The sequence below is a fragment of the Agelaius tricolor genome, unplaced genomic scaffold, assembly GCF_023055355.1.
Source record: "Agelaius tricolor isolate 1412-34295 unplaced genomic scaffold, bAgeTri1.0.p SCAF_2, whole genome shotgun sequence".
NCBI classification, from domain to species: domain Eukaryota; kingdom Metazoa; phylum Chordata; class Aves; order Passeriformes; family Icteridae; genus Agelaius; species Agelaius tricolor.
The window spans coordinates 48,239,314-48,263,165 of NW_027269262.1; the positions used below are offsets into that span (position 1 = coordinate 48,239,314).

A 23,852-nucleotide genomic window follows, 5' to 3' on the forward strand; every position below is an offset into this window, starting at 1 on the left:
AGAGCTAAAGTAGGACTCTTTCAGCAGGCAGATAACAAGAACACCTCAGTAGATTAAGAAACAGAAGCTTAATGTCTGCAACATATAGTGTTCTACTGCAATGACAGAAAAACTGCTTTCCCTTTTCTTTTAATTGACATTACTTTAGGACATTAAGGCTTGTTTACTGTTAAATCAGATGCTCATTGATACACATCCCCTGTGATGACCAAAGAAGTTAAAAGGGAAGCTACTCTTCCACAGGGAAACATGTTCTGGAGTAAAAGCAGATGATTACAGCACTCATCCCTGATGCTGCAAGTCTGTGCCCAAGAACAGATTACCTCCAGCCAGCAGCAGCAAGGCAGGCAGAGACCCTTCACCACAGCTGGGCAGGCTGGTGCTGTATGGGGGTGTGTAAGCATTGTAGCAACACCTTCCTCCCTCCATGTTGGGACTATTGGTCCTACAAATATTTGTAACTGCTTGAGAAAGTAAGGCAACTCTGCAATGCACTGTTAGCTCCTTCTTAGTCTACCTCTAACTTCCTCCCAGTTCAAACACGAATAAAGGCTGCTTCTGCTGTGTTTATTAAGGGGCAATGGCAATAGGAGTACAAAAGACATCATTACAAAAGGGCAATAGAGAGAAGCACCTGCTACCAGATCATGAAATAATGTGGACAGTAGCTACTACTACAGAGTGCAGCTCATTGTTTTCTCTGGATATGTATGTATATAAAAAATGAGGTAGAACAGAGGTGTAAAAATGGCTCCAACATTAATAGTACAGTAACTAAATGTTCAGTGCTCTGTTTTTCATGAATTACGTTCTGCTTATAGTTTAAAATAATATCTGATGGAGATTTGTCTTTAAAAGTGTAAGTTATCAGATATGATAGGAAATTCATGGGAAGCAGGCTAAGTTTTTAGAAATTCTTACATATGAGTAGGAAATGATACAGCAATGCTGATGCCTTTCTGTTTATGTCAGTTCTGGCTTTTCTGTACTCACTATTTCTCAACTGAATACAAAAGCATGAAAAAAAAAAGTATTTTTTTCTTATAAAGCTTTTTTCCTCAAAAATACTGAGTTACTAAGGAAAACATGGTTAATACTGTATAATTCTTGGTCTTCACTACAAAAACATTTCTGAATTTTTTCCCTAGTAATGAAGTCTAGTGTGAAATTTTGTAAACTATTGTCCTTTACAATTTGTAGCAGAGAAATGCACTTGCTGCATTCTTCTTCCTGACAAGTACAGATATTCTGCCTCTCCTTCCTAGGCATGGAATGTAGAGAATGAGTTTTTGACTGCAGAACACATTAAGATCCTTGGATAAAACTTCTAAACTATTAAAACTTCTCACAGAAGAATCTAATGGTAAGAACTTCCTTTGTAACATTATTTTTATGTCATACAGATGCACTACTTTTGGAATTAACACAAATCAAGACAAGTATGAAATCCTTCTAAGGTAACATGAAGTTCAGCACCATCTTCAATCCTATTAACTTCAGATGCCAAGAAGTCAAATATTGCTTTTCTTTAAATGTGAGAATCCTAAGAAGCTCAGAGACTAACTTGGGTACAGTTACAGCAGAATAGCTATAAACTTATCAAGATTACACAGCCCAAATAACAGTTTCCCCCATTTTCTTAAGCTCAAGATATTTTTAACCAAGAAGATGAGCCTGAAATACAAACACATTAACTGCAATCACATATGACACCTGAATCCACAGGCATTTACTAACAACGTTTTGGCTTTGCAACTTCAGAACACCATTAAAAATGCCTTGCTCTCACAAAAATATTTTGCAGAAATACTAAGCTGATCCTATGTGGTATCAGAGAGAGGATGCAGAATTGATACGGTGTGGTATCACAGCTAGATAATGTTATAAAATGGAATAATTTATCCATCCCACAGAGTTGCCCATCCTGCTGCTGTAGCTCCAGCCATCCTGCTGGAGCTAACACCTGATGTGTACATCACTGCTCAGTGCACACACACACAAACACTAGAATGGCATCATTTGTCTGGAGACTTTCAGATGTCTGAAACCAGAGGAAATTGAGACAGATTGCTCCATTTGTCTGCAGCTGGGGACATCTCTCATTCCTGCTCCAGGGCTATCCTTGGCTATCTTACCTTCTTGCTAATTTAATCTGCATGCTTCTATTAATAGAAAATGTCACCCTTTGGAAAACAATCCTTGCCAATCTTCTGTTCTCAAATCTAGAAATTGTCATTACACTTGTCAAATTTCCTCTCTACACACAAAGCCTACAATTACCTTACCATCTCTATCAGACACCCACGACAAAGCAAGTATCCAATACTAATTCCTTGTTAGCCTGTCCTTCTTTTGGGGTCACCATGGCATTTCTAGAGATCCAAACAGAATTTTTTACTACAAGGAGTAGGACAGGCTTTTAAAATAACCCACTGAACAAAGTTGTATTTTGTTGAAGATAATAAGTAATTTATTATTTATATGCAAACTACCTTCTGGCTACTCAAAACGTTTTAAAAAACCTACAGAGCACCTCCAGGCAGGTGGGAAAGACACTAACAATAATGTCCATTTTCACAGCTCACAGCAAGGAGGTCTACCATGACAATGTATATACAGACCTACTTTTTTTGAGTCTGTGAAATGAATCATTCATAGAACTACTAAGCCCATAACAAGATACACTTAAAAGGGAGAAAAAAACTGAGAAAAGTTTTCTCCAGTCAGACTGGGACATCATCATATGGCATGGAGAATGTGAATGACAAGAGAATGATAAATGCTTATAAAATCCCTTAGAATGGCCTCTGAATCACAAGTAATGCCAAACATGTTAACTACTTATAAAGAGTGTCTGTAGAGCTAAAAAGTAACACGTCAAGGTCACTGAGACCACGTGTTCCTGGACCAAGATGTCTAACCAAGGAGTTACCAGGACTTTCCCAGTAAACCCCCTGATGCTACTGTTCAGCTAACACTGTCAGGGCAAGTCAAAATTTCAATGCAGTTAGCTACATACAAATATCCAGAAACCATCCTTCTAACAATCCCCACTAAAAACCTCCTAGCAAAACCAGGAAAATTAGCAATCATTCCAGTATTTCTGGATGACTAAGAATTAACAAGTAGTCACTTGGTGTACTAATTCACTGCCAAGAAGACTTATCTTAAATTGAAGTTATTTTCTAAGAGGAGGCGAGAATGTTTCTGTCACAATACTATCAACCAAGAACCAGTGACTTCAGATCAAATGACTGGTGGTAAAAACTCATCTATTTAGAATGGCAAAAGTTACTCATCCATGCAGAAAACAGTGTTAAGATTGTTAAGAGGGAAAAAAAAAACAGAGGGGAATTTGAAGACTCCTATGAGTTCTTCTTTCACCTCTTACTCTAGTTTCCATTCCAGAATAACCATCTAAATCATGGCTCTACAGTCATCTACAAAATACAACAAAAGTCTCAAAAGATTACAGAGAGACAACTCTTTACTCATTGAACTATACAAATAATTTGCTTGAGTACACATTGTTGGAAGTTTTAAGAAGATGGTTAGCAACTGAGAAAACAATAGGGAAAGCTTTTTTCAAATTAAAAGCATACGTAACTCTGTATGAAATTATTTATGGCTGGTTTAAGGCAGTCCACTCATTCACTTTCATGTTAATTATGTAGCTACCCTAGACATACATACAAGTGTGAGATTTCAGCTCTTTCAACTTCCAAAATATCTAAAACTTCAGTACAGCTTCTTACCTACATGAAGCTACTGAACTCATGTGCCAAAGAGCTTCTGTCCAAAAGAACTAAACATCATCTTCTGTGAATTATGTTTACATCTTTGGTAACATTCAAGATCTGAAAGCACTTGAATGGGTGGGGAGAGGGAGGACAAACAGAAATAAAACGGGGAAACGTGTTTTGTGCTGCCATAATAATGTAGTGAGTCCCATCACAATTTCTGTCCAGTCCCACCCAACGATGTACCTAACGTGTATCAGAAGAGATCTTTCCAGATGTCCAGATAATTTAGCAAAAACTAACCAAGGATAGAATAAATACCAAAACTATTCACCAGAGACTTTCAAACACTTTACGGATGAAGTGTCTTTATATCTGCAAACAGTGGGATAAAAGTATGGTTGAGATTTAAGAGTAGCCCAACAGCCATTTGGTGCCTACATGAAACAAATAGGTGGCCTCAGTTCAGTTATCCTGGAGGTCTTATCTACTCGAGTGTAGAGTACTGAAGGTAACATGTATGATAAGAAAATAGACTTTGTGGATTCTGTTCTGGATTTCAGACATGTGAACAGGCATTTCCTAGGTCTTGTAATATCAGCTAGTGTGAAGTAGCTGATTTTACAATTTACTTGAAATTACACAGAATTTTTCAAATCTGAGATTTAATGAAAGATACTCAGAGAAAGCATATATAATGAAATTTTCAAATAGGTATTTTAAAGATCACATTCTCATAAATTCAGTATAGCTTCAATATGCTATGAAATCGTATCAGTTGAATTCCTAAGCAGTGTTTCCTCAAATTACACACAATCAATGGAAAAGTAATTTCTAAGTCTTCTAAGATCACACACTTAAAAAAACACAACAGTCAGCCCTTCATCTAACTATTAAGTCAACTGCTGCTGCGAACACCAGTTGTAGAGAAACCTGTATTTAATACTTTCAGAACAGTGACATTCCTTTGTTTTCCTATCACTACCCTCACACCTCCCCAAGATCAGGTAATTGTAGCAGAAGTAATAGTATGGCAATGAAACACCATTATTGTACTAACTATTTTTATACATAATATATAACCTGTCTACCATGGCTCTTAAAAACATTTATTTCCCAAAGTGGATGATTTATGCCCTACTGTGATAATCATTTATTAAAACACAACTTAATGTAATATGAATTGTAACTAGTACAGAGCAAACAAAAGATGCTGTTTATGTCTTTTAAAAGAGAAGGTTTTCTTACCACATATTTAACAGCACTTATGAACTGGTTGTGGAATAACAGATGTTGGGTTTCATCCTCTGGATTTGACACAGTGTAAAGCATTCCACAAATATTACAGGAAATAGCACCAAATCTCTTCTGTCCTCCATCCTATAAAAAACAAAACAAAACAAACCAATAACCCACAAAGGAGGAACTTATCAATTCTTTGCACAGTAAATACAATCAAACAGAACTTTCATTGAATCAGGTATCCCTCCTAATAGCATATCTCCTGGAAACTCAACACAAAGACTAAAATGGGGTGAAATAGGAGAAACAAGCACAGAATTTAGAATTTCATCTTTCAACAACCCATATACCCTTAAAAGGCACAGGCATCAATCACAAGGCAAACTCTACCTTAAAATAGTAGCTCCACCCCCATTACTTTTGAACAAATTACTTTTATTCTGTGACATATAAAGAACAAAGATTTCTTCCATTTCTTCCATCAAAGATTTCTTCATTTCACCATCTGCTGAAATATAAACATCTTCCACAAAGAAAATTCCCATATCCAGCCCCACACTACTTGGTTTTTCCTACACTTCTGCTGCCGCCTTTGATTGTGAGCTGCTTTGAGGTAGGCCACAGGTGAGCCATTTTCCTTAAAGTCTGGAAGCTTATCATAAAAAACAAAAGTTATGGAAAAAACTGTTAAGATCAGCAATATGTCTGCAACAGCTGATCACTACCTTCTTTGGTTTTTAATAACAATTAAATGTTTCAAAGCAATTTATGAGATACTGCATTGCAGCTACACTGCAAATGGAAAATGATACCACTTATGACTTCTAGGTTCTCCTGCTACTCTATATGCAAGCAATACCAAACACGTGGTGCTACCCAATACCTACTGATTTATGTTTATGCATTAAAAGTGTTATTAATCTGGGAACATGCTGAGATTTTGGAGTCAGTGCCTAATGAAGAGTGAAGTATCAGGTGCTGGGGTTGCCTTTTGCAAAGAACAAGAGAATACCAGTTAGAATAAAATCTCTAGCCAAAAAAAGCATGTTTTAGTCACAGCTTAATGCTCAACTACTTTTCTTCCTCTTTAACTACATCTGGAAATTGAGCTTATATAAGCAACAATAAATGTCACTTTTAATTTATTTTAACATACATCACAAGCAATAGAGAAATAGGAACTTGCTGTATACTCTAAACTAGTATACTACCCAAGCAAAAAGAGATTTGAGGATGTTTTTTAACATTAAATTGATCTGTGTGCACAATTTGCAAAGAAACAGATCACATGAATGTAGTATTGTTTTCTAAGAGCTGAAAATATTCACAGTAAAAAAAACCCCTACTTTACAGAAGAAAGCATTTTGCAACACAGAAGTGTTTACAAAACATTTCCTATTCCTTCAATCTTCAAAGACACATCTACTAGCTAAAGAACAGTTCAATTCTCTACACAACAGCAGCTTGATTTCAAAGATACATTAGTGCCATCTAAAGTGTAGGTACCAGTTTTTTTCCACTAAGAGACTAAAGGCACAACACGCCAGACAAACTCAGAGTTGAACATCTCCTTAGGAGCACATCTATGGAACTTAGCCAAAAGAAAGAAGCTGAATCTGGGAAGTCATTGCTTTAACCATACATCAACGTACAGATCCCTATCATATACAAAAGGAGAAACAGGAGTGCATGATGTTTCTGAATGAAAAGGGAAAGATGAACCCTGAGGTTAGATTTGTCAAGTCAGAATAAGATGAGCTTTCTAGAAGTCCAAAAATTGAACCAAACACATTTTATTTCACTTGCAGATTTCCTTTAAAGCAGCAAAACAAAGTACCCAACAAAAACAAAGTAGCCACCAAAAGACACTACATTTCAAGGCTTAATACAAGAAAGTTAAAAAAGACAGTGCAGCTGACTATCTGAATATGAACCCACTGAACCAGATTTAAGAATCCTACCTTGAAGATGGAGAACATATCCCCTACACCTAGAGTAGGATAAGTGAAAAGGAAGTGTATTTTGATGCTTGGAATAATTGTCAAAAAAACACCTCCACCACTTAAATTAGAAAACTGCCTACATAAAGCAAGGCTTAAGTATTGGTACTGCATTAAGACTCATGACACAATTTCTGCTCAAATCATCAAGAAGCTAAAGGGATTAAACTAACCTGTAAGTTTACTATCAAAAAAATCTCAAGCCAAAGAAACCCTAATTATGCAGGAAGTAATCAGAAAACTCAAGGCAAGGATGTCCTCAAAGCTGTCCAGCTCCCTAGCTCACCCCATCTTGCCTAGTCAATACAAACATTGTTTTGCCAGTTTCCAGGAACAGATTAGTTCCATGGTTTGCAATCAGACTTTCTCAGATGTTGCTGGTATCAGTGACTTTGAGTTTTGCAGGGGGAGATTTTTGTTTGGATTTTTTTTTAAGGATTTCACTGATATTACTATTCTACACATGTTCAGTTGTATCAATGGGCTACCCACAGAGGTTAATATGAAAACCCTGTTTCATCAATTATCAGAAAATACACATTGTAGTATATAAAGCAATCTTTTGAACTCTGTACCCCTAATAAATGTGGACTATAGCCTTTAGGGAATATTTCACAGTCTCCTGAAGACAAGGAAGAAGATTTTTGTGTAACTGAAGTACTATTTCAAAGCCACAGCACAGGACATAACGCTTCAGGCAAAAATTAAACGCAGAAGGTTTAAAATCCAATACAGACTGCAACAACAAAAAAAGACATGCAAAATAAAGTCAGGAATTATGATGAATGCATGTTTGTACTTCAACAAAACAGCTACAGGATGACTATTTTTAAAGTGATGTCATTGCATAAGCAAAAGTGGAAAGGGCATGCATCCAGAGGAAAAAAGTGCTCCCAAATCATAATACTGCATTAAAGCTTGCCAGACCTTTCTAATGGGAAGAGATCAACAACAACAACCACCCAAAAAACAAAATGAAACAACTCCAAAAAAACCAAAAAACCAAACCAAACAAAAAACCCCAAACGAAACAAAACGAGAAACAAAAAAAAAAAAAAAAAGAAAAACCAAACCCCTACAACCTAGGAGCACCTTCTGTACTATGTATGAGAGTAAATGTAACAGGGATTTGAAAGTGAAGGGGTGGAATCTTCTGAGCAAGCATCAGATACTGAAAAATAAAGTGCTGACTTGTCACAACTAAAAAAAATGGGAAGAGGTTTGACTCCCAGAACTTAATGTTTTTCAGAGCAACAATATTCAGGAAAATGTGGGTTTTCAGGCAGAAAAAAATGTTGTTTTTCCATTTACAACTCAGTTTTCCAAATAACAATAAAGAGAAAAAATACTTTTACCTCTTAAGCAAATTCTGCACATGTACATGGCAATTAATTCCAGTATCTCAGGCAATCCTAAAGTACAGGATATCCACTGTTTTAAGGCTAACTGTAATTGAACATTGAGACAATACTGCCTTAACTCCAGAAGGTTTCTTAATTCTGTGATAGAAAGAAAAGTCTTACCAATATCTTCTTTGAGAAGATGCATGTCTGCTGATCCTCCATATGTGCAATAAGGAACCCTGCAAGCAAAAAAGGCATTTGGTGCCTCTGTAGGAGATGAAAAGGGGCCTTTTTTTTTCTTCCTTCCTTTTCTGTCTCTTCAGTCACAGACTGGGTCACCTCCTTCTTGATTACCTAGTATTAGTTAGAGGAAAACTGCTTTTTCCTCTTTTCCTCTAGCCTTTTCACAGAACAAAGAATAAAGCCTAGCCAGAGAAACAGGCAGGCTGGAAAGGAAATACAAGAAATGTAGGAAGAAACAACACAAAGATTTTGGGGCTCTCCACAGAAAATTAAAAGGTCAAAGAATGCTACTTCAGTGAAAGATGCATTCAAGGCTGAAACTGATGGATAGATCCCCTTGCTGACCAGGAGGATCAGAAGACGTCCCAACTCAGAATAAAATCCAGTCTTCATTTTGAACAAAAAACCCCAACCAACCAAGAAAAAAATAAAAAAAATCCCAACCAATCACCAGTGCCCATCTTTCTTACAAAGCTATTTTAACGAAAGGATATAAATCAACTTGAAGCTTTCAAAGCTGTGATACATCTAATTTTCCTTAGCATATTTGAAAAAAAAAAAGGAAGGTCATTATCCATCATGAAATTATATCTTCACTGGTCGTTGGCTAAAGCAATATGAAAAGCAATACAAAATAAGAAAATAAATCTGTGCAGGATTTACGATGGACAGGCAATCCATTCTGAACTCATATAAAAATACTGAGCAGGACTATTACAGAAAGTGTTCTGATGAGCACAGGTTTTGGCTTGGATAAGGTTAATTTCCTTCACAGCAACTGCACTGGTACTGTGTATTAGATCTGTGACCAAAGAGGGCTGATAACACAGGGATGTTTTAGCTACTGCTGCACAGTGCTTACACAGCATTCAAGGCCTTTTCTGTTTCTCACACTGCTGTGCCACTGAAGAGGAGGGGGGTGCCAACAAGTTGGGAGGTGACAGAGCCAGGACCAGCTGATCCCACCTGAGCAGAGGGGTATCCCATGCCATATGGCATCCTGCCGAGCAGTAAGAGCTGGGGAAAGAGGGAGGAAGGGGAGGATGTCTGGAATTAATGGAATTTGTCTTCCCAATAGTTACACATGATGAAGAGAAGGCTGAACATCTGCAAGCTGACAAACAGCAGTGAACGAATTCCTTCTTTTGCTTTGCTTGCACGCACAGCTTTTGCTTTACCTGTGAATCTGCTGTCCCCCATCCTACTTGGGGCCGATGAGGGAACAGCTGCATGGTGCTTAGCTGCCTGCCAGGGCTAACCCAGAGCTCAGTGTTAGCAGCCTTGGTGCCCGAATTCCTGTAGCAGCTCAGTTACAAAGCATTCTCACCTCCCTTCAGGACAAAGGACACCAAGTACAACCCACCTGAATTTGCAAGACAAAGCTGGGTTGCTGCAGAGGAGAAGAAATGGGAAGAGGTGATAATAAGAGAAGATACTATCCCTGTAAGAAGAGAGCACCATTTGTGTGGAAAGAAATAAACCTGCTCACAACTACCAAAATCCCTCCCTTTGGCATATGAAGTAGTCACTGTCTCGTTTTCTCTGGGCTTAGAGGACAGGAGAGAGGCAGTACTTAACTAATGACAACAATTAAAGATTGCCTAAAAGCCATTCTCTGAATCTTCAGAGAAATTGCCTAACCAGACTATACCAGTTTAGGGAAAAAATAGCAACTTTAAATGATTGCTATGCAAGTTTCTTCACGAATTATTCTCTTAAGAAATTACTCTTACACTTACTCACCTTAAAGAAAAATACTTTTTTCATATATAACCTATTTCAGTCAAGCAGGAAACTATGCTCAACTTCAATCAAAATGTAAGGAAAAATTCAAACATGATATCCAAATGTGTAAACTGGATTAACATGTATATCACATCCACTTGTAGCACCAAATCAAACCTCAGAATCAAAAACACCTTCCATCAAGCAATCCTGATCCATGCACTTGATGATACTTATAAGGATCAACTACATTTAATCACATTTGCTGGCATCCAGGCATTAACTCAAGAGTTCTAGAAAGGCAAAAAAGTCCCCGTAACTCAAAACTATCCTTCTATCACTTCAGTGATTTGTTTTCACTGTTCATTCATTTTAGATGTGCTTTCCTAAAACTGGTAACTTATTTTCAAACTAGTCAAATGCAAAGGAACAAACCTCAAAATGGAACAAGTATCCCTGTGCTTCACAGGTAATCATTTAGGAGATTTCTTTGTAGCATTAATGCTTTTATCGATTCTTATTTTTATGGTCAAAGTTTTGTCCTAGGTCTGAGAGGTAAGCAGAATTTTTACAGGACAAAAACAACTGACTTTCCTTGTCTTGCTTGTACAGCATCTCTCATTTGATGAAAACTGAGAACACATGCTTTGTGCATTTGTATTTCTTTCCATTTCAGAATTTAAAGGAACAGATGATTTTATATTCAAGTTCTCATATTTGCAAATCACATTCAAGTAATTGCAAAGTCAAGAACAATTTTAGTGCATTACTCTACAAAGCTTCCTATGGTGCTTCATGCAACCTGACAACCTACCAACTGAACATTTAAATGAAGTGTAAGAGGGTGAAGTTCACAAATATTCAGAACAGACTATTTCACCAAACACCAAGTCATGGATTTGGAACACAATGAATTTTTAGCCTTGATCTTAATTTCTTTCCCCCAAGAATAAGGAAAGAAAGAGAGGGATTTCTTTCCCCTAAAAGAGATCATTTCAGACTCTCTTTAGTCTGAACCTAAGTCTTTGCATATCACTTCAAACAGCACTGATTTCTGGCACTGCTTGCCTTATGAAGTGTCTTGGAGCATTAGATGCTTTTCTGTTCTCAGCTAAGTTCTATGCTCTGAAGAGACTTGCTTTTTAAGATGTGTGACAGCAAGCAAATCTGAACAGAAAAAACCCATCATTTGACTTAGATGTACTTCTACAAAATGAGATAATTTTATGTTTGAAAGCTGCCCAGATAACTAGATGATGTGTACTAGGAAAGAGAACGGTGCAAGCGCAGCTACTAAGTATTTCTTCTACACACAGAATTTGTGTTATTTTACTTCTGTTACTCAAATAGCCATAAAGCTTGTTAAAGATTATATTACTTAAGAAAAAAAAAGAAAATTAATCTATTCATTCTAGTAACCATATGGGAGAAGAAGGAAGCTAAGATACATCTTTAAGGATTAAATATAAAAAGCCCAAAGCATATTGTGAAAAACAAAGCCCAGTTTTACCACAACACATCTCTAAATATAGCTCAGGGACCAAAAAGATTAGAATACACAGACAATACTGTAACATTCCAGACTCCAAGCCTCAGATACCGCAAAAAATTGAAAAGGACAAGTGTCAAACTTTTATATAAAAGACAAGGAAAATTCAGCAATAAACGAGCAGCAAAACAAAAATTTTTCATTATGTCACTAGTCAAATAAAAAATTAGTTTTCAGCTTTGGTTACAAAATGAAAAAAGGATTCTGTACATACATTAAGATGGACTGGCTTGACACATCTCCAAAAGAATCAGATCTCATACTGGAGAGCACTAAATTGCATCTTTCAGGCATTTAGTTTTTTTTAAAAGTGTAACAAAGCTCTAATTAAATGTCTCTTGCTAAGAATAAAAGCATGACTTCCCAACTTTGCTCAAGGTAAAGAACAATGAAACTCCTTCTCTTAATACACCATGCCAGAAACTTGAAATAAAAATGATTTCTAGCTATTAACTATAATTTTTAGACACTATAAATGCTAATTTAAGTGATTTGACCTTGCATAGTAAGACTGCTCTCCACATAGGAGAAATTTCAATCTCAGCAGTTTTTAAACCAAATTACTAATTTCTCTGTTCTCACAGGAGCATTGTGGAACTACATAAACACCTTTGAAAATAATTACTACTAATAACAGAAAAATAAGCCCAGCCATTCAGAATCCACCTCTTAAAAACTCACCATGGTTTTGCAAGCAAAACCATCAATTACAAAAAGTACCACATTTTATTATATGCATTTAATCCCAAATATTTTGAGTATTTGTAGGAGGGAAGTCTCGTAATTTAGACGTTAATTTAGCCACTTTTCACCCCTAGAAGCTGGCACAAACTATTCTAAACATAGCTATGTCTCATCCCCACTGTAACCAAGGTCAAGGACAGTATTTAACAAAGTGGCTTAACTAATATTTGGGTTCTTCTACATGTTTTGACAAAAGAGCAGTTTTCCCCAAGGTAAAAGAATAACAGACCAATACTCTAGCTAATGTTGTCTTGGTAAACTGAAATATAGGCATTATTAAAATTCCCTTTCCACACAATAAAAAGCTTACTCTGAACTCAATGAAATCAAAGTGAATTGGATTTGCATCAAGTGCTGAAATATGTAAGATATTGTGAAGCTGTTACACATTTAGAAATTAAATACCCACTTGCATTTTCCAGAAATACACATAGAAAACCACAAAACAACTCTTTCCCGTTCTTCCTCATTTTCTCCATTGTTCTTCATCAATGAACCTTTCTTAAAAATTTTGCTTGGTAAATAGCTTTTATTGTTGTATACCTGAAGAAAAAAATACTCTCCTAATTCTAGCTGAACATAAGGATACTACCAGCACAATCAGTAACTTGCAAAAAATCTCTTTGTATAAAAAACACTGCAAAGAGCTACACAAGCCCTCTTCAGTAGCCAAGCAGGAAGTTCTGTATTTCTTCATGTCAAAGATCCTAGCAACTTTTCAGCCAAGTTCTATCACTGTATGAGTAAAAATTAAGTTAAGTTTCACAGAAAGAAAAGGGATATTCTGACAGACCTTTTAATGTAGTTAAGATATTTAATAACTCATTTTAATTCTGTTGGTAAAATGGATTTCAAAGAGACAGTAACTGAAATACCTCTTAAATGTTAGACACAGTTCAGTTATTCTGTGGCTGGGCATTCACATGCCTAGATTTGTATAACATCAGACAACCAGAGGATATATTTATCACTTTAGATCTTAGAAGCTCTGATTTTAAAATACCTCAGTATGGATATAACAGAGTGTTCAGAATTCATTTGGTTCTATTTCAGTTAATATTTTCACATGTATAATCCATGTATTACATGAAAGAAGAACAATTTAGTAACACATCCTACAATAAATGTTAGAGGTATAATTTCATAAGAAAACTCCTTCCTTCTTAATGGCCTGGATTCATCTCCCTCTCCAGCTCTTCATTTCTCAAGGATTATCTGACATGTGCATTATTGAAAACACGAACCAAAACAAAATCAGAAACTCCAACTGTCTCACAATCAAGTTGTGTGATCCTACACGACAACAAAACAACTGTGTCACTCCCCTTCTCATTTCACATTTTCTTGTTACCTGTATTTTGTAGCTAATAGCCAAAAGGGTAAGAATAAATAACCCAAGTGGTACTACTGCTTAAAGAGTATGGTAAAAATACATGCATGCACTGGGAAATCTTCAGGTTGGTCTCAGAAGAATGGACGCTTAAATGACACAGGAACAAATCTGTTGATAATAATTCTGTACACGATCTACCAGATGAACCTCCCCCTATAATTCTGAAATTTTAAGAAACTGAGAATTTACACCTAAGTAAAGGCATATTCACTCTCCCTGCCTATTTTCAATGAAAAACCATTCTATTTAAAAACTGCAGAAACTTATTTTAACAAGAAATGTAAAACATTAAGGTTTGCTGACACCATTTTCCCATCAACACTGAATGGCAATCTAGCACAGGTTCTACTTTTACAAGTCATTTAAACAGTGATAAGTAGTATGAATAAGTAACGATTTTTAGACAAGTTCGTTAAACCACAGCACTGCAAATTCAGAGGTAATTTCTTCAAGAAGCTCTAAGCCTTTCTAAAAGGGTATTACTTACTGTGATCAGCTGCTTATCACCATCTTTTCCTGCTTCTTTTAGCTTCTGAATAGGTTCCTCAGATGATGGCAAGTTACTGCATTTTGATGCTAATGAAGGATTTGACAATGGAGCCCTTGAAATACAAATATATTTCATGTTAAAAATGGAACTGCTTATACACGTCATGCTAGATACTCAAAACTTTGTGATTAGTACAAACTTTACCAAGATGCAAATCCAAATTAATTAAATAAAATACAGTCCTGGTATATTTTAATGTGCAAATCAAATGGAAAAATAAGGAAATAAAAAGATTAATCAAAAACACAGTCTTTAACTAGCCTAATTACAAGGTTTTTTTGGTTTCTGGAAAAAAAATTTATTATCAAGTGTGTAGGCTTGCCTCAACCATTAATACCAGCATTTAAAAGAGGCACTATCAGAGCATGACCAATGGTGCCTAATGCTTTGTATTTCCAAAGTAAGATTTAGGTATCACACATCAGGCTGCTAAAGCAGACCACGCAAATATATTCTCACAAATCTAAGTCAGATGTCAAATCCCTACAATTCAAACTTGTCCTCTTCTAACAGGTGGCAGTGAAGGGAGGAAGACCCAAGGAATAAATGCATCAGTATCACTGCAATCTTACTCAGTTTAAACCTCTCCTTGTCATAGCTGAAAGAAACACTGGAAAATAAAATAAACTATCACCAAAACCATTCTATGAATGTGCTCCTATATTCAGGGGGGAAAAATTGACATTTGTTCCAAGTTTGGATAAAACTCGTAGAGATTGCCAAAGCAAAGCACACACAAAAATACACATACTTCAACTACGTATTTACATATTTTTCTGTTTCTGAACAAACTTAATTGTGGCACCTCCTGTAGCACAGGCAGCAGGTTAATCCAGTGAGCTTTTTAAAAAATTAACTCTTCTAGACATTTTTAAAACAGCATTTTGTGCTAAATCAGGAGTAATTTTTTTATTCCCTTCATGTGCCCTAGAATTGCCTTATATAGCTACTTCAGGGTTTGCCTTTTCCTACAAAGCTCTAAAGAGAGCTACATGGTAGATATGCACACAGGTAACAGATTACTCTATTTTATGGCAGGATTACCACAGGAAGAATGATGGCTTAAATCTTGGATATCATATAGAAAGCAGGGTAAGAAAGGTCTCAGAATTAAAATATATATCCAGATTAATAGTACAGTGATATGAGCTTGTTCAGGTAATAAAGGTACTAAATTTAAGTATATCCCATAAACCTGTTTGGCAGTTGAGAATAAAAATATAAAGAATCAAAGTTATTGCAGTGCTTATCAGTACATTTTAAACTACTCATTTAACTAGTTTGCATCTACCTTACCAATCATCTTCTGTGAAGTTCCATAGTAGTAGAGTTTTTCAACATGTACAAAAGGGCTGGTTAGTCAAAATTGTTAATCTGGCTTCAGAGAGGTGTACTGAAAATTACCTGAAACATTTCTTCTTGTCCCCATTATGAATATAGAACACAGTAACAACACACTGACCACTGCTGCTGCTCAAGGTATCAGGTACAAATAAATTTTTGTCTTAAGCTTGTAATTGGCTAAAACCAGAGCCTATGTCAGAACTGCTCAAAAATGGTAACAGTCAATGTGATTAAGGCTAAAATACAAACTTGAACTGTAAGACAAATTTAGTACTAAGAACTTTTTAAAATGGCTGCTGACATTTCACAGCAATCACAAAATTCTGAATTAAACCTCCTCCTCCTCACCTAAAAAAGTTCACACGTACAACACTCCCATAGTACAAGGACTAGAAAAACTCCTCCAGATGTAAGTGAAATAATTCGGTACATGAAAATCACATGGCAAATCCTTCCCCTACTCCCTGGTTCTCATCTGATTTGAGGAAGAAACCAGTATAAATGTTTTCCCAACTTTGTTAAATAATACTTTTTGAAATAAATGTGCAGCTACAAATATCTTAATTATTTTCTTACCAAAGCAAAATCATCCCTAAACAATAGGATAAAATGAAAGCTTGTTTTTCCAAAGGACAAGTCACTTATTTGAAACTGAAAACTGAGGCTGGGAGGAACTGTTTTATAATAAATTCTTTCATAACTCTATCCATGCAAGGTTACTGTAATTTCATAATGTATGAAATACCATACCTGTTCTCAGATTCAGAAGTTTGACTTGTTACTGAAGTTTGCATCAACTGTGTGGGAGCCAAATCTACAATTAATCAAAGATTATAACTTCATTATAAAGTTTTTAGTTGCAAAACAAATTTGAGTTACACAAACAGTAATTTTCAAAAAAGATATTCAAAACAATTTTGCAATCTGTTCGTGGCCAATAAAAAAATATTCAAGTTTGAGGCAGTATTCACATGTTTCTCCAAATATACTTTAGAAAAAAGGCATTTTTCTCCAACATTTTGACAGCAGTTCTGCAGGACAGTTTGCCAGAAGCTAAACAAAGCCAGCAGTAAACTACACAGGAGTTTAAATATGTTTACACTGACACACATATAAATAGCTGTCTGTATTTTATTAGAATCATAAATGTACAGTATGCCCCCATCTGAGGCATGTTCTACAACACTTAAGGAAAAGAAACAATCAAAAACAGCAAAAGAAAGAATTTTTTTTAAATTCTGTAACAGAAATGAAGAGTAGTTACCCTTCAGAAGTATCCTACAATGACAGGCAAAAAACTCCAGCTATTTAGTAAAGCTAGATAATAATACAGTGCACTCAAACTAAGGGTCAGATTAAAAAAACACATGAAAATCCAAGAACATACCCCTCACCACTAAGAACAGAAAAAAAAATAATGAAGAGACAACTTAGTGATTTATTGACAGTATTTCTTAGTCAAATGCACTTCAGTCAAAATATTCACATCACACTCATCATAAACTTTGACAAACTGCATTCACATGCTGATAAATGAAGACTACATAATAAAAACAGGGGAGTGATTATTCAATCAGTAATTTGGTTAAAATCAAGTAGAAAATTTTAGAAGAAACAAATGTAGATACTTATTCAAAGGAAACAGAGCAGAGAATTAACAAAAACCAAGCCAAGAGAAGAAGCCAACTGAAATATGCAAGCTTTACTGTTTTATTACATGGAAAAGGAAAGAATTTGGTTGGGTTTCTCCTCTTTCCTACTCCACAGCCCAGAGAAGAAAGCACATTTCAGTGCTACTCAAGTGGCCCTGGGTGTGACACAAAGGAACACAAAACCCCCTGGTCAGAAGTTCCAACTCCTGAAGTTTAGCTCTGCACCAGCTAAGCCTTAGTCTGTGAACCATTCCTCTTAAAGGGAGACTTATCCTTCCTACAGAACTGATCAAACCAAGTAGAGAAATCTGCAGTAGAGCATTACCTTGAGGCTCACTTTCTCTGGGTTCTTTTTTTAATTGTTTTGGTGGTCTAGGAGCTGTAACACACTTTACAGGAGAACTTTCCGGACTTGATTCCAAATGTAATCGAAAGTTCTAAGCAAAAGAGAAAACATTAAATTAAAAAATGTCCAAATTATTCAATGCTTTTAAGCAATTAATAAAACCTCTAATTGAACTAAGTATTACAATTTTGAATACAGCGTCAGTTTTATGTTAATTTAAGTAGACAAAATGCAACTTATTAGCTAGTCTATAATGAAGTTTGTGATATTAATTTCAAAAAATCTTTTTCATTTTATATATAAGCTTGTAAAATATTTTCTATAGAGTACAGTTATCCTTAAAATCCTAAATTTTAGTAGAAACACATTCAGATAAAGAAATGAGAGGAAAACAAGTTCATTTACTCCAAAGGTGTAATACACCTTTGCAAAACAAAACAGTTAGAGAAGCTGAAGTGTCCATATTAATCCAGACAACCTTTGGCTCCAGCACAAAATTTTATTGACCAACATTTAGTTAAACAACAGAATCTAGGAGGGTGAAATCAATTAATTTTTCAGCTTACTATCACCCGTCTATAACAATACAGCAGTAAATTTCTAATACATTTGAAAATTTTAAGTTACTGTAAAGGAAAGTCATTGTTAAAACAATTCTGAGCATGGGATTCTCAGAAAACAGAATAGATTTAGAACACCCTCCCACTATACACCATAATTAAAATAACTTACCTCATCTGGTCTTGGCTCACATAAATGTTTTGTCAAGTTAGGCAACAGACCATTTTCTGCACCTTTCCTTGTGGGCTGCTTTGTTTCTAACGTCACTTCTTTAGCTTCAGCTCTTTCAGATGAAGGATGTGATTTCTCCTGTGCACAAGCTGTACTTTCATTCTCAAAGAGTCTTGTTGACAGCTTGCCTTGTGCCTTTGAAAGCTCTGCTTCTGCAGCCATTTGACTTGCCTCTGAAACTTCAGGGAAATCTTTTAAAAAAGGAAGCCTGGGGACATTTGGAAAATTTGAGTTACTTTGCTTGACATTACTAGCTTTCAGCAATTTAATTTTGGTCCATTTAGAGTTTTTGTTTGAGGAGTTATTTCTACCATTCAGAGTGCATTTGACAGGCATTGCTTTTTTGCTAGGGAAAAACCGTTTGCACTGAGTACTTTGACTGGGTTCTTTCTGAGTAAGCATTTCACTTTGCTGTAACTGTGTGTCATCATGCTTCTCTTCTGCTTTGCTGTCCTCTGCATTAGGGGAATCTTTTCTCACTTCCACTGTATCTGACTCAATTTCACCTGCAATTTCTTCACAAAGTTCAAGGATGCTCACCCTTTTGGATTTTGCATCGTTCTCTGGTTGGTCAGCCACGTTTGTCTCACCTGCAGATGGCTGTGAAGTATTTTTTGGTTTTGTACTGGGTTTTATGTTCTGATGTGTTTGTTGCTTTTCCTTAGATGCTGAAGGATTTGGCTTAAGAGAATCAGTTTCCACTTTCTTTGTGTTGCTAGAATTAGGAGATACATGGCCCACTTGGTCTTTCTTGACTTCCTCAAGACTCTCAGCAGGACATGATGAGGACCCTTGAACACTTTGTTGAAAGCTACTGGAATTATCCTTTTTATTGTCTGCTTTGCACTTTTTCTCTTTCAGAGAGCTGGTCACTCCTACACGTATTTCTTTATCCTCATTTTTATTGTTTGGCTTTATCTTTGTGTTTTTCTGTTCCGTTTTCCCTCCAGCAGATTTCAGTGGTTTTGCTGCAACACTGTGAGTCTGTTTTTTTGCCTGGCTACTGTGCTTAACTTCTGGAACTTTTTCTTCTTTAACTTCTCTGCTGCGCAGGGATCTTGCTGGAACATGCACATGTGTTAACTGCTGCAGTCTCTGTGATCTCCTTGTTACTGGCTCATTTGGTGCAATTAAGCATTTTGACTTGGAAATTTCTTGCACAGATTTTTTCTGGCATACCTCCTTATTTTTTGCAGATTTAGGCTGCTGCTGTTGAACTGTTTTGCCAGGTATTGTTTTATTATTTGAGTTGAGTGCTGATGATCTTGTAGTCATGCGTGTTCCTACTTCAGGTTCATTGGTGTTATTACTGAAAGAGTCAAATAATATTTTTTTCAGCATCAAGAAAGTACAATCTGTCGTAAGATTCTTTTCATTCCTCCTCTGCCTCTTTCTTTTCTTTTTAAAAACACTGGATCTTATACTCTCAGTATTTTTGGAATAATTTGCTCAAGAATTATTCCAAAAAGGCGGTCACTTCCACCTAGTTACTATTAAGTGCTGTATTTAATGTTTTTTATGCATGGCAAGACTGAACTATGAACCCCAGATCAATACTTTATAACATTTCTAGAAGTTTTTAATCACTGATGCTTGTGACTTTCAAATGAAGTATGAGTCACATATGTACAGATAGATAATATTAGATTTACTTTTCCTTCAGAAACTTTTTTGAAGGAGGTCTTTCTTAATTTCAAGGCACTCAGATGGTTGCAGGGAAAACTCATGTAGCAGTCAGCATACATAATGATTTAAATCTGATCTCCCTTCTAGCACTATTTAACTATTTACTGAATAATTCAGTAAATAGTTTTAACTCAGATTCCCTCTGCTTATATTGTTTCTGCACTAATGTAGTCTATCAAGATAATGCAGAATTATGTAATTTTTTTGTCACTGACCTGTTTGGTTTGACAGAGGTTTTGAGCACAGCTTTCTCCTGCACTGCACACTGACTGGGCTTTGATTTATTTGAGCCATGTTTTGTATCCGACACTTCTTTTTCCTTCTTTGACAAAGATGGTTTGCTGTTCTTGTCCAGCTTTGGACGTTTAGCAGAAGGTTCTACTAACGTAGACTTCCTTTTCTGAGCTGCCATTTCTGTAAAAAAACAAGCAACTCAGCTTTGAGACTCTTTGCCAAATATCATAACTTTTCATTTTTATATATTCACTTTCCTTTTACAGCCAGATCATGCTGTGATCAGAAAGTAAATCATTAAAGCAATCTCAAATCAAATTACACTCATTTTACTTACAGGTTTTTACAAGAGGCAATTGATGTTTAGGCCAAAGTAACTTATCAAGGTGTGACAAGAGCATTCCTTATGCATATGCTTGCAAACAGGATGTTTCATGCCACCTATGAAGAACAGAAAATGTTCATGCAGTAAACACTTCATAACTTCCTATTCAAGACTGCATTTCCACCCTCTTCCATCCCCTCAAACAATGCTTAGCTTTAGAGTTTCATTGATAAGGAGCTAAAAAAAAAAACCCAAACCAACAACCAACCAAAAAACAACACACAAATTTTATTTTTTATTTCCATATCCAACAATTTTTGGCACTTTGCTGTCTTAAGTGCTATCCTTTCACCTTTTGAAATGTGGTAAGTAACAGTACAATTCAAAAGGAAGTTTCTCAGTCTTTCACCCTTTTCCAGAAAATAGTGTGCTGCTCTCTTTCAGAGCTGGCAAAAAACGTGGGACTGCTGTCAATCCTGTGCTTCACAGCAACAGGGAATAAATCCATTAGACTCAGTTACCAAGTTTTGTGGCTGCTACAACAGAACTTCACAGACATCAGCAACCACCTACAACTGTTCCTTCTAATATCACTTAAGCTACAAATCAGAGATGGAAAGCCTAGAAAATAGCATTGTTAGAGACACTTGCCTTGGGCAGTTAAAGACAATGTTTTCATGAGAACTGAAATTATGTTAACGATGCAGAAGTTACTCTGCACAAGAGTCTGAAAGCTAACAGAGATTCTTGATAAAAATATCTTCACAGATTTGGCTGATCATCCCTTTCATATACATTTCTGACTTGTGAAACTTTTCAGTTCCCTTATTCAAAGACACCGTTATTGTATTATGATACAGGTAATAATTGTTCAATAAAGTTTCATTAATAACTTTACAAAATAAAGTTTACTGGAAGACTCAGGGGTCAGAACTTCCACAACACCTTTTTCAATCACGAATTACCTATTAACTTTTGTCACTGAGACTTACAGATTATATACAGATTTCTATAAAACTACATTGCTTTTCAAACCTTAACTGATCTGATATTAAATCCGACACATTTTTAATGTCAAACAGGAACAATCCACCAGTTTTGTAACACAGACCAGACACTCAGTTCATTACAACTAAAGTATGACTTCCAGTATTGACAAATGTATGTCCTTCCCCAACAACTATAAAGATATTTATGTTAAGCTCCTTTTAGTAACTCATCATTATCCAAAAGGAAAAAGCAAACAACCGTATTTTTTCTTTTCTTTAGACTTCATATTGTTCTTAACCTCATTTTCATTTATCCACTTATGAAAGCATTTCTAACCATTCAAAACCAGTAATTTTGTCAAAAAGCTCATGAAAAACTGAGATTCCAGACACCAGTGCTGTCTTCTGACTTTCTCCTTTAAAAAAGATACGTGATAAACAACCCATATTTGAGGTATATTTTTTTTAATTCTACCCAGGAAAGCAATCTCTAACAGCACTTTTTGTGGTACTATTTTCATGTCTCTCCTAATGAAGTAGGTAGCAGAATTTGTGTGCCTACGTTCTCATAGCTCATGAACTCCACGACACCTCACATGTCTATGGGTTTCCACCCGTCAAAGGAAACCCATCAGAGATGCAGTATGGTCACTCATCCTGAAAACAGCAGCCCTAGCTGCTGAACAGGTCTGTGGTCTCTTAGAGCACAACACCAACCCTCAGAATTTGAGAATATCATGACACTGTATACACCCGGACCTTCTTTGGTTTTTTCCAGACATGACATGGCACACTCGGGGAAGACTTACAAGTACAACACAGAAAGTACAAAACTTCCCTCGCTGGTACTCCTTCTCAGGCAACTAAAAAATACACTCTCCTCCCACGGACCTCTTGAACGTCAATTTCTTTCCTACTAATACTTTGTACAACAGAGCAAAGTCTTTTCCAGACATTCCAGAACTGGCAGTCTCTGCCCTGGAGAAGTCACCCTCGAGTAAAAGCCGGATTATGGAAAGCAGGGAAGACACAGAAGTGCAGGAACAAACCAGAACGCGAGCAAAGAAAGGTTTGGTGCAAGAAGTACGGGGCGGGGCGGGGGGGGGACCCCGAAAATAAAACAGAGCAAACAAAAAACCTCAAACCCAAAAAATCCAAACCAACAAACGAACAAAACAGAGAAACGCGAGCCGCACAGCTCCCAGTCTTTAGAGCAGGGGCTGAGGCAGGTTGCCCACCAGCTGGACAGGGCGCGGGGATCTCGAACCTGAGCCGTCCCGGCTGAGGGCCACGGCAGCGCCTGGCAGCCCCTTCGGCACAACTCAGGACGGAGGGAAGGGAAGGGAAGGGAAGGGAAGGGAAGGGAAGGGAAGGGAAGGGAAGGGAAGGGAAGGGAAGGGAAGGCCTCCAAACGTGGCCCGATGTCAGCCGCCCCAGCGCCCCGCGGTGACAGCCCTCCCGGGGCAGGGCCTGGCGGCGGGACCCCATTCCCGGCCGGGAGCTCCCGCGGCCGGGGCCGCCGGGGGCAGGGCGGGGGTGCCGGGATAAGGCCGGGCGCCCGCCACGGCTCCCGCTCCCGAGCGGGCACGGCCGGCCCGCTCCCCCCGCGACAGCGGCGGGCAGGCCCGGGGAGGAGCCGCCGCCGGGCTCTCGGCCCCGGGCGGGGGCGCGGGGGGCAGTGGGCACGGGGCAGCCGGGGGTGACGGGACCCGGCGGGACACGGGTGGGGTGGGGGGGAAGTGTGGGGGAAAGCAACTTCCTCAGCGCCCCCTTTCCCGCCCCACGGTGTGCCGGCGGCAGCTTACCTCGCGAGGGTGTCAGCGACGTGCCGGCGCTGGCGGAGGCGGCGAGCCCGAGCCTCGAACCCGCCCACAGCCGGGCACCGCCGCGGCACCGCCCCGTCCCGCCCGCCCCGGCGCGCTGCGCTCCGCCCGCCGCCGGCCCAGCCTCCCCCG

General features: G+C 37.4%; 1 protein-coding gene across 2 annotated transcripts in view; it reads right to left on the reverse strand.

Moving 5' to 3' along the window:
* ESCO1 (establishment of sister chromatid cohesion N-acetyltransferase 1) overlaps window positions 1-23,852 on the reverse strand; it is a 33,188-nt gene extending 9,336 nt beyond the window's left edge. For both annotated transcript variants that reach the window (XR_011677069.1, XM_071418164.1), the window contains exons 1-8: window positions 23,703-23,852; window positions 20,921-21,024; window positions 20,565-20,763; window positions 18,604-19,972; window positions 17,851-17,962; window positions 16,624-16,687; window positions 14,467-14,581; window positions 4,989-5,120 (exon numbers count right to left, since the gene is read on the reverse strand). Coding sequence is in view for 1 of the 2 variants with exons in the window: in XM_071418164.1 (XP_071274265.1) it covers window positions 4,989-5,120; window positions 14,467-14,581; window positions 16,624-16,687; window positions 17,851-17,962; window positions 18,604-19,972; window positions 20,565-20,761 (1,989 nt within the window). In the remaining variant the exon portion in view is untranslated. The remainder of the gene's footprint in view (window positions 1-4,988; window positions 5,121-14,466; window positions 14,582-16,623; window positions 16,688-17,850; window positions 17,963-18,603; window positions 19,973-20,564; window positions 20,764-20,920; window positions 21,025-23,702) is intronic.